Consider the following 10,623-nt stretch of genomic DNA (forward strand, 5'->3'; position numbering starts at 1 on the left):
GGGGGGCTCTATAGGGGAGTGGGGTCCCTATACGGTGTATGGGGGGTGCTGTGGGGGGAGCCCAGTGGACAAACAGGGAATGATTGTGCCACGGAGCCCTTGGCGCTGTAAATACTGGCCCAGCGTGATGGGTTGGGCTGTTGGGGCAGGACAGAGCAATTCCTAGGGCAGATCTACCGGGGGGTATAGCAAGATCCGGTAGGGTGGGGATCCCAGGCTAAGTTCTGTGTTACTCTGCTGTAGCAGGGCCCTTCCTGGCTAAGTCAAAGGAAGCCACCCTCAGGCTGGCGTAAGCATGGAGGTTATAATGGTACAACTATACCAGTGAAATCAGACCAGTGTTAGACACGTCTCCGAGCCCCTAGAGGGGCCGGTGTCGGAACCGGGAGGGATTCGCTGTAGCAGAAGCAGTTTGCTTTGGGTTTCCACAGAGTGCCTGCTGGACCGTGGAGGCCCCTCGTGGCTGAGAGGAGGAGCACTATCTGGAAGCACTGCAGGTCACTGTGCCAGCCTGCGGGGAAGATGAATGGCTGGGTTTCACACACATTCTGCCTGTCCGTCCTCCTGGTGTCCCTGTTGAACCATGTCCTTGCTTGGAGTAGTCAGGATCTCCATTGTGGAGGTAAAGGGGGCGTTCCCAGCTCGGTTGCTGTGTAGCATTTGCACCCCAGGCCTCAGTTTCCCGATCAGCCAAACGGGGATTGGGTTAGTTAACGCTAAGTACGTGCAGATTATTGTTAGGACAGCCGATCCTCTCCCAGGCTCTGACTCCCAACGGAGGGCACAGGGCAGACCCTTAGAAAGAGACCAGCTGTTAGTTACCGTACCAGGGTTAGTCGCTGCTCCCCGACGGGCCAGGCACTATTGAACTGTTGTTGCTGACGTGCCCAGGGCTGCAAGGGGCAGGCCGGGTAACTGCCCTTTGCTTCTCTCCCTCTGATTCACCGTGTGTGACTTCTCCTCTCTAGCTTGTCGGGCCCTGGTGGATGAGCTGGAGTGGGAGATCTCCCAGGTGGACCCCAAGAAAACCATCCAGATGGGGTCGTTCCGTATCAACCCGGACGGCAGCCAGTCGGTCGTAGAGGTAGGGTGTCTTGCGCTTGCCCCGCCTGGTGCCTCTCTCCAGCCCTGGGGCGGCAGGTGGATGGCTGAAGGATCAGGTGGATGTAGAGCCCGACTGGAAATAGGAGCCAGGTGTTGCGGGGAGAGGGACGGAGAAGGGAGTGGGCTCTGAAGATCCCACTTAATTCATTTTCCTCCCCCCGAAAGACTCCAAGGTGGGCAGAGCCACCCACTGGATGCTGTTAGCCACGGAAGGGGGGTTCCTGTTCTGATTGCAGACACCGCAATATGAAGCCAGTTTGTGATGGCCGTGAATGGCTCCTCCGTAGTAGCAGCGCTTGCTCTAGAGAGGCAGCATTGGCTGATGTAGCAGGCGGCTGGCACCCAGGGCTCCTGGGCTTTTCTGTTCTCGGGAGAATTTGTGGGCAGGCGGTGGACTGGGAGTGGGGACTCCTGGGTTCTGTGCAGGGCTGCCCCTCTGGCTCACTGCATGACCTCGGCCAAGTCGTTTTGCCTCTGTGCAAAGAGCGGCTAGCACTGTCACTGCTCCCAGGGCGGCTCGGCTAATGCTTCCAAAGCACGGTTATGACCGGGTTGGAGCTCGGGTGCTGCGGCTGTCTCGTGGGTGAGTGGCGAGGTGAATGCTGGCCTAGCGTGTCGGATCGCTGCGATTCTGCCCAGGTGCCCTACGCCAGATCCGAAGCTCACCTGACGGAGCTGCTGGAGCGGGTCTGTGAGAAGATGAAAGAGTATGGGGAGAAGGTGGATCCCTCCACCCACCGGAAAAGCTACGTCCGCGTGATCTCCCACGACGGGACCAAGATGGACCTTTCTGAGACCAAAATGGACGGGGATGTGACGACCCGCCTGAAGTTTGCGGTGAGTGCAGAGGCGCTGGGCGTGCGTGGGGCTCCCCCGATGGAGCTCAGCGGCCAGTTGAAGGGGGAACCTTGATGACTTTTGACTCTCAGCTGCAGTAGCCCCCGCCCTGCTGGTGCTGGGCACCGGTGGATGAGTGGGAGATACCAGGCTGCTCTCACTAGCAACGCCCCAGGGCTTAACCCTGACCCTTCTTCCTGGACTGCAGAGCGCTGACACCCCCCCCCACACACACACGCACAGCCTGACCACTGTGCTTTGCCACCGCAGAGCAAGCCATGCGCAGGTGGGGCTGGGGCTATGTAGAGCAGGGCCCAGCCGCAGTTTCTCCGCTCTGTCATTGCTGCCCTGTGCGACCCACGTGCCAGGGCAGGCAGGGTGCAGGTTTTCTGACACTCTCTGACCCCCGTTGCAGTGCGAGAGGATCGCCGAGGAGTATGAAGATGAGCTCATTGAATTCTTCTCCCGTGAGACCGACAACGTCAAGGATCGGCTCTGCAGCAAGCGGACCGGTAAGTGAGGCTCTACTGCTGCTTGGGGCGGGGGGCTAGTCAGACAGGGAACATCAGAACGGCCACACTGGGTCAGACCAATGGTATCCAGCCCAGTGTCCTGTCTGCCGACAGCGGCCAATGAGTGGGAATGAACAGAGCAGGGAATCATCGAGTGATCCATCCCCGGTTGCCCATTCCCAGCTTCTGGCAAACAGAGGCTAGGGACACTTCAGAGCATGGTTTTGCTAATAGCCAGTGATGGACCTATTCTCCACGAACTTATCTTTTTTGAAGCCTGGTATATTGGCCTTCACAACATCCTCTGGCAAGGAGTTCCACAGGTTGACTGTGCGTTGAGTGCAGAAATACTTCCTTTTGTTTGTTTTAAACAAACAGAACCTGGAGGCTTTCGTTCACCTCTAGATGGCTGCCTGGAGGCCAAGCCCAGTCAGCAGCCACCACTCTAGGAGCGAGATGGTCCCTTGAACAGGGCGAAAGCATTGGCAGGGCGCAGGGACGGGGAAGAATTTAGCCAGGATACCACGGCTGGTCCCCTGTACTCAATCAATGTTATTCCCCACTTCCCATCATGCACCAGTGCTGCAGCATCGCTGGTACAGGCTGACTGCTGCGCTCCAGCCCAGAGGAAGCTGCCTTCCAGTGATGGGGAAAGTGATCCCTCTGCATCATGGTCCATAAGTTTCATTGAGACGTGGAGTCACCCACCCGTGAGGCCTGGGGAGGCAGCTGGGTGTTGGACTCATCCGCGCCACCTTTCCCACAATCGCACCTTCCTTCGCCAGTTCTTCCTCCCCGAGATGTCGATTTAAGGCACCTCCCTTATGCGTGTTTTGTTTTTGTTTTTTTAAATTTGGACAGCCTCCCATTTTATGCTGGTTCTCGGAATCAGTGAGCTCATTAAACAGCCAAAACAAGAAGCATGCCGCTGAGCTGTGCTGACTGCTGAAAGCAGTGGGGCGGAGTGGGGCTTGCTCACATGGGCGAGGTGCTGGGCTGGGACTCGGGAGACGTGGGTCCAATTCCTGCCTCTGCTCTAGACCTTGGTCGAGTCGCTTCCCCACTCTGTGCCTCGGATTCCCCATCTATAACACAGGGATGCCACCTCCCTGTCGTAGCGTGCTGGCTAACTCCCCAGATACTCTATTGAGCACTAGAGAGAAGCCATTACAAAAAACTATTCATAAACCAGAAGGAAAGTAAGAAAGGAACTAATGATACTTAGCTGTTAGCCAGCGCACTTCGTGCATAGACCTCAAAGTCCTTCACAAAGGACAGCTGGGGCCATTAGCCCCATTTTACAGATGAGGAAACTGAGGCAGAGTTGTGTTGACTTGCCCAGGGTCCCCCAGCAGGTCAGCGGCAGGGCTGGGAATAGAGCGGAGGTCTCCTGATTCCCAGTGCAGTGTCCTACCCACCGGACGCTGCTCCTGGCTCTCTTATCCTGCAGCCGCTGGGTCACTCTCCGTCCCGCAGCCGTTTTACATAGGCTGTGACTGGTCCACTGATGGGATCTGAGTCTAACTTCCACGGTCGTACGTATTTGTCAGTAACTTGCCCTCCCATCCCCTGGCCTCTCCTCGCCCTGGGGGTGTCAAACCCTCTCCAGAGACCTGCTGGGGATCTGGTGCGAGGGCTCTGCAGCAGTGTCCCGGCTCCGTGGGCTCGCTGCTCCCACCGAGGCCTGCAAGTCAGAAGCTGTATTTCATGCTGCCTTGTCTAACCGCCTGCAGCTTTTGGGGGAAACTCCAGCTGGTGCCGAGCGTTCCTGAGGTCCCACAACCAGCCCAACGTCATCTGCGCCGGGGATTCTCATTGGCTGCCAAGAGCAGTGACGGGATTGGAGCAGCCAATTGCTGGGTGCTATTTCCCCAGCCCGCTAAGTTGGTTTTGGATGGCAGCCCTGGGTGCCGCCTGACCTTTGTTCGTTCTTGTCCAAGCTGTTGCAAAGGGACCCTGGCTTTACACCTCCGTCCTCGTGTCTCCCTGGACCTGCACACCTGCTAGCTCTGCGTGTCTCTGCGCTGTCTGGGTCAAAGGCCGACTTCGACAGCTCTGTTCAAACAGCCGCGTTTGTCATGAGCCACTAACTAAAGTGTGAATGGTCGGGGTGGGGGGGAGTGAAATGGTTCCTCCTCTCCTCCCCCCCCCCCCCCCGGGCCCTGCCTTTGCCACCCCGTCCCCGTTCCCTGGCTGGCAGCCAGAGCTTTCAGTCCTCACGTGAGCAGCCGCGTTGTCCTTGGGCTGCACAGCCAGCCGGCCCCTGGACTGCTGTGTGCTGCAGTCAATGGCTGAGAGTCCCATGGTCTCCTGTGCTCACCACCTCTAGGAGGGATGACCTGCCTCTGGGAACATGAATGAGAGTTTTAAATTGTCGACCCCATGTCAGGGCGTTAGCCCAGTGTCCTGGCCACGGCCCAACGAGGCAATTATTTCCCGCCCCGGTTCGTTCGCATACAGACTGCTGCTTTTCTTTCAAGACCGAGGCACTGTGATACTGTACCGTGTTGAACAGCTGCTACGTCCCACCCTAGAGGTGGCTGCATTTTAGTGAGGCTGAAATTATCCTCCAGGTAGATTAAGAGCTTTGGTGTGAAAGATGCTAGAAATGCTGCGGTCAGCAAAGCGGCTGTGAGCCAGTCTGTGGTGTTTGGAATAATACAGACTGAGGCGCATGTGGGAATCTGGGGCAAAGCCAATTGTCTGCAGGTGCAGAAAACTCTCACAACGGGGCCTGATCCCTGTTTTGTGGCCTCCAGGTGCTACCATAATGTAAATAATACAGGGACATTCAGTGCGATCGAAAGGTACGAATTCCCAGCTGAGAAAAGGAAGTGCTTTTTACACACGGCACAGTTAGCCGGTGGAACTCACTGCCACAAGATCAAATTGTGTAAGGAATGTGAGCTCTGCTGCTTCACTGCATGAACCAACCTCTAAGTCGCGAGGGGTGGGGCGGGGGGACAGGAGGAGATTGTCCCACAGCTGCCTCCTGCAGGGTTCTTACCCTTCCTCTGGAGCAGCTGGTGCTGGACACTGGATTGGTTGGACCTCCGCGCTGATCCAGTCTGGTAAGTCCCGTGTTCTAACGGTGTGTGCTTGTATGCGTAGATCTGTGCGACCATGCCCTGAACATCCCCCATGATGAGCTGTGAAGCGCGAAGGCCTGGATCAAACTGGACATCCCCTGTAGCGGACTCCTCCCCTGCCCGCCGGCATTGCCCTGGGAACCTCGCTGTGTGTCACCCGGAAACCCCAATCTTCGCTTGGGGAGGAAAGCAGACAGAAGCTTCCTTCGGAGGGAAAGACGTTGTCCTTCTGCCCCCTCGGGATCGCTTGACTTTCAATCTGCCTTTAGGCTGTCGATGTTTCCTCCCTTGCCCCTTCCCCGAGGAGATGGACAGATGTTCCTGTAGGGTCCTGAGTCTGGATTTGACCCCTCCTCCCCCTGCCCAATTACTCTGGTGCTTTTATGTCTTATTTATTTTGGTTGAGCTTCCACCGTAACGGTCTTGGGGTGGGAGTGTCAGCTCTTGGGAAGAGGAAGGGGGGCCAGGAACCAGGACTCCTGGGTTCTGTTCCAGCTCTGAGAGGAGATGCTCTCGGGGGGGCAGAGCCGGGCATGGGCATCAGGACTCCGAGTTCTAGACGGGCTGGTGGAGAGAGATCTCCCAGGTTTTATTCTGAGCAGCAATGTATTCTAGTGGCTACAGTGCTGGGGCAGGAGTCAAGACTCGAGTTCTGTTCTGGCTCTGACGCTGTCTCACTGTGACCGTGGGCAACTCACTTCTCTGTGGCTTTTCTGAAGAGTCCAGGGGAAGGGGACTGCACAGAGACTTCTCCACCATCATCCGTCCAAAGGGGACACTTCCAGCCGCAGGAGCCACGGTTATTGAGCTCCAATGACCCGGCCGAGTCGGCGCTCTGCTAGCCACGTCTGCACGCGCAGGGTGGAGGGATCCGGTTTTCCAGGGGGAGTCGTGTTACTTTGAAGGGCTTGTTTTTAAATGTCTCAGGTCTGTTTCCTGAGGACCTCTTTCTAGGCTGCAGATCGCTGTGATCTCTGGCGCAGGGCCGTAGAATAAACCTCTGGCCACGCTGCAGTTGGAACTGCTCACCATGGTCCTGTTTCCCTGGGCAATGAGGGGTAGATTCATAGACTCTAGGACTGGAAGGGACCTCAAGAGGTCATCGAGTCCAGTCCCCTGCCCTCATGGCAGGACCAAATACTGTCTAGACCATCCCTGATAGACAGGGGTAGGGGTGGTTAGTCTGAGCAGTGGGTTCTGAGGGGCCCCTTTGGGGTTTAGTCCATGGAGCAGTTTCCAGCACTGTATCCCCGTCCATGACAGCCAGGCCGAGGAGGGGAAGCTGTTAGCAGCTTGAACTATCCGGTGGTGACATAGCGAACACCGATGCAAGGGTGGTGCCAGGGTTAGGCAGTGCCATGGACCAGCGTTTCCACCAGTTCCTGCTCTAGCTATGGGTGTGTGTGTGTGTGCAGGACTTCTGCAGCTTTAATGGCTGTTAAGTGACACACACACACACCTGGTGCCCAGGCTGGGGGGGGTGCCCCTGCTACCCCATTCTTGCCAGGGGTGACCGAGTGAAAGCTGCTGTTAATGGCCCCAAAGGGCCAGCTCTGACCGGGGGTATGTGATGAACATGGAGGAACTCGGGCACATATGACCTTTCCCTGGCCAGGGGGGCAGATGCCCAGGGTCATGTCCACCAGGGCAGGTAACGAGTGTCCCTTGGTCCAGTTTCCACTGGAAGAGAACATGGCTGAAGCATAAGGAGCGTGGGGTGGGGTTTTTTTTTTTGCCTTTGGCACCTACTGCACCAGCCGGACCCTCCATTTATACATTGTTCCTGGAGTGGGGGAATGAGGGCCCTGACCCCCCAGTCCCTCTTCCTGCTGGCATGTCCCTGTCCCCGCCCCTTTGCTCACTGCTCCAGCTCAGCTGCTGGTGTTCACTTGATCCTCCCCTGCGGGAGGGGCTTGCTGGGCTGACGAGAGGTGTGTGGGCTCCCCAAGGAGTTTAACAACCTCCTGTTCCTTGCTGGGCCTGAGACCCCCCACTTTGTCAGCAACACACACAGGCAATGGGCCTTTCGTAGTGGCCAGTGGCTGCTCTAAATCGCTTGAAGCAATAGGCTGCTCAGTGTGGTGTAATCGCCTGCCAGAGTCGGGGCATCACAAACCCCTTGGGCCCCTGGGAACGACAGGACTCCCAGGGCACTGCACAGCCCTGTGGTGCTTGGGGTTATGGCTGCACCATCAGCCACAATTCGGAGCGGCTCTGAACGGCCTCCGGGCTGGTGCCTTCAGTTCCTGGCTGTTCAGGGAAGGGTTGAGCACAGGAAATAGTCCTTCCAGAGGCCAGTCCTGGGAGGAGCTCTCCTGCAGTTAATCTTGAACAATGGCCCAGGCTCTCTTACGCAGCTGCTGTGCAAATTTGCCTGCCTGAGGGTTAGCGCTGGATCTGAGCAGCCCCTGCTCGGGTCACTCTGACCTGCTGGCAGAAGGAGCGGTGGTGGTCTCCAGAGGTGCTGGCCTGACTCACGCCCCCGGGCCAAGTATCTGTCTGCAATCACATCTGGGCAGGGAGTGAGGCACAGTGACCCCTCCCAGGCTGCTTCTGCTTCATTTCCCCAGAGCGCCCCGTTCCAGGGGGACTGGCTTAGCCAGGGCCAGCTCTACGGTAGTTTAGCACTTTGCACCCATCAAACAGTAGCTTCGTGTTCTCACTGGTTTGCTGGACACCCCAGGTCCCCTTGGAGCCTTTTTCCTCTCCGGACTGACAGCAGCTCTCTTCCTCGCTGGTTTGCTGCCGTAGCATCAGCTGTGATTGTGGGATCTACCACCTTTCTATACCTGCTGATGGAGCCGGGGGAAGATGACTTCTACCAGCAGCACTTCCAGCGCTCCCTGGCCCGGAATAACAGTGCGACCTCGCCACAGGGGCCTGCCCCCTGTCCCTTGCCAATGGCTCCTGTCCTGCTGCCTCAACTGCCAAGTTTAAGCAAATATTTGAGACATGAACAAATATTGACCCTTCCACACACCAGAAACAACCCTTTTGCTGAGCCAGCATGTGGCTCAGGAGACAACGAGTAGGTTGCAGCATGTTTCACTGCAAGGTCATCAGGCCAGGGCACCAGGGATTGAAAGTCAGGATCAGCTGATGGGAGCTTTGGGCACTGATCTGGTGGCTCTCAGCCAAGGTCCTAGTGGGGCAGGTCTCGCTGCCACAGAAACCTCCCCCTGGCTGGCGGAGAGGATACGGTCTGAATGGGCCATAGAGACTTAACTCTCCCCACCCACCTCCAGTAGTAGAGTGGGTCGTTCCAGCCCCCAGCTTTCGTGTGTAGCCTGCCCTTCCTCTGCCCATGGAACTGAACAGAGGTTCCAGGCCTGCCAATCACCTCCCACTCTGACATCCTTTTGCTGGACCTCCCACCCTGCCCCGCTTCCATTGTCTCGTGATCAGTGACCCCAGTTCTTTTTGGGCCTCTCCCCTTTTCAGGAGCTCCCTGCCCCACTGCGCCCAAATACACCCGCACCCTTTGCCAGCCCTGGACGGAGTGAGAAATTAATAGAGAAAACTTGGTAGCTGCAAATATTTAACACTATAGCCCAGCAACCCCAGTAAGGCAGGGAGCCCAGCATTTCTTACATGTGCTAGTAGCCGGCTTTGAAATCACTGTCTCAGGGGGAACACAGACCCCCCGCCCGCTCGGGGAATCAACCCTCTTATACAGAGGAGGAAACTGAGGCACAGAGAGACGAACCAGTGGCAAAGGCAACAGCAGGGTTAGGAACAGGAACCAAGTCCCAGCTATAAATCTGATTGTGAGAGCGGGACCAGACTCTCATCAGGATCAAGCCCACGCCCCACCCATCTATCGAATCAGACTGCTTTACTCAGTGAGTGTGGGGAAAATCCAGGGGGTGTCCTTATGGAGTCCTAGGGGTTGGAGACCAGTTCATCCACAATCTAGGTAGGCCCAGAAAGAGCAGTTCTCCTCTCCCTTTGTCTCCCCAGGCCCTCAGCATCAGACGCTCTCAGCTGCGGTCAGAGGGCACAATAAAAAGCCTCTGCACAGAAGGGTGCTACCCACATTCCCTGCGGGAGAGGAAGTTTGGAAGGGTCCTGCTGGAGTGGGAGAGCAGAGGTGAGGCAGCGTTGCAGCAAGTGGCAGACCAGACCAAATGGCCTGATGGTTTGATCCCGGACAGCAGAGGAGGGCACTGGGCTAGGCAGAGGCCAGCAGTCAGATCTGTAACTGCAGGAGATTAACGATTTATTATACCCCATTTCCCCTCCCCACCAACCCCCTGTCCTGTCATGTGTTTGCCACACGTAGCGTATCAGACCATATGGGCAGTGCCCTTGGTGTCATCTCAGTGCATTGCCTAGCGTAGCACTGACCAGCAGCGTGCTCACACCACTGAGGACAACGCTCTCAGTAAACCCCAATCCCAGCTGCGTCGGTCCAGGGGCGGAGAATCCATGAATGACTCCGAGCTCAGGTGAGCTGCTGAAAATCAAGCTGTGATTTTTCCAGCCTCAGATGGGGACTTGCACTCGGGACCCTAGAACTGGGGCTTCCTGCTCTGTTCTCCAGGCGAGCATGTAACTCAGGAGTCACGTGTGCATGGAAAGGAGACCACGAAGACTCCAGCCCGGTCTCCCAAAGCTGTACTGGCTCTGCAGGGTTGCAGCTTTCCGTTCATAAACCAGGCACACGTGGCATTGAAGATGCAGGGAGGAACAGGCGCCAATTACATTTTTAGAGTGGCTGGTATGACCCTGACGTCCTGAGCAGGAAATGCACCGTTGTTGCCTTTCGCAGCTGGGGCAGCAGGATTCTGACACATAAGGACCATATTGCTCCCTTACCAGATGCCAGACAAAACTGTGCTTAATGAATTAAATGTCTTCAAACTTGGTTCTTTCTCACCTTTGTAGCTTGGTTGATTTTCCATTGCAGTTATTCCACTCTACCCAACTCCAGCGGTTACGGGCCGAAGGGCGATTCTTGCCTGCACTTTAGGACTATGCGACATAGCGGGCCTACTCCAATATAAGTCCCTGTTGCTGGGATACGGAGCTAGTGCAGGTCTGACTTTAGTGCCCCAAATATGGGCCTATATTTTTAGAGA

General features: G+C 56.6%; 2 protein-coding genes across 2 annotated transcripts in view; both read left to right on the forward strand.

Annotated features, from left to right (window-relative positions):
• The first annotated feature begins 431 nt into the window (after positions 1–431).
• CNPY2 (canopy FGF signaling regulator 2) lies at positions 432–6,567 on the forward strand. The gene is made up of 5 exons (XM_024206033.3): positions 432–622; positions 969–1,084; positions 1,744–1,941; positions 2,357–2,453; positions 5,565–6,567. Exons 1-5 carry the CDS (start codon positions 523–525, stop codon positions 5,606–5,608), a joined length of 555 nt encoding a protein of 184 aa, XP_024061801.1. The 5' UTR covers positions 432–522; the 3' UTR covers positions 5,609–6,567.
• Positions 6,568–7,177: 610 nt separating this feature from the next.
• CS (citrate synthase) overlaps positions 7,178–10,623 on the forward strand; it is a 17,383-nt gene continuing 13,937 nt past the window's right edge. The window contains exons 1-2 of the mRNA XM_029913441.1: positions 7,178–7,193; positions 8,294–8,401. Of these exons, the coding sequence (XP_029769301.1) occupies positions 7,178–7,193; positions 8,294–8,401 (124 nt within the window). The remainder of the gene's footprint in view (positions 7,194–8,293; positions 8,402–10,623) is intronic.

The sequence above is a fragment of the Terrapene carolina genome, unplaced genomic scaffold, assembly GCF_002925995.2.
Source record: "Terrapene carolina triunguis isolate 2854851 unplaced genomic scaffold, T_m_triunguis-2.0 Scaffold641, whole genome shotgun sequence".
NCBI lineage: Eukaryota > Metazoa > Chordata > Testudines > Emydidae > Terrapene > Terrapene triunguis.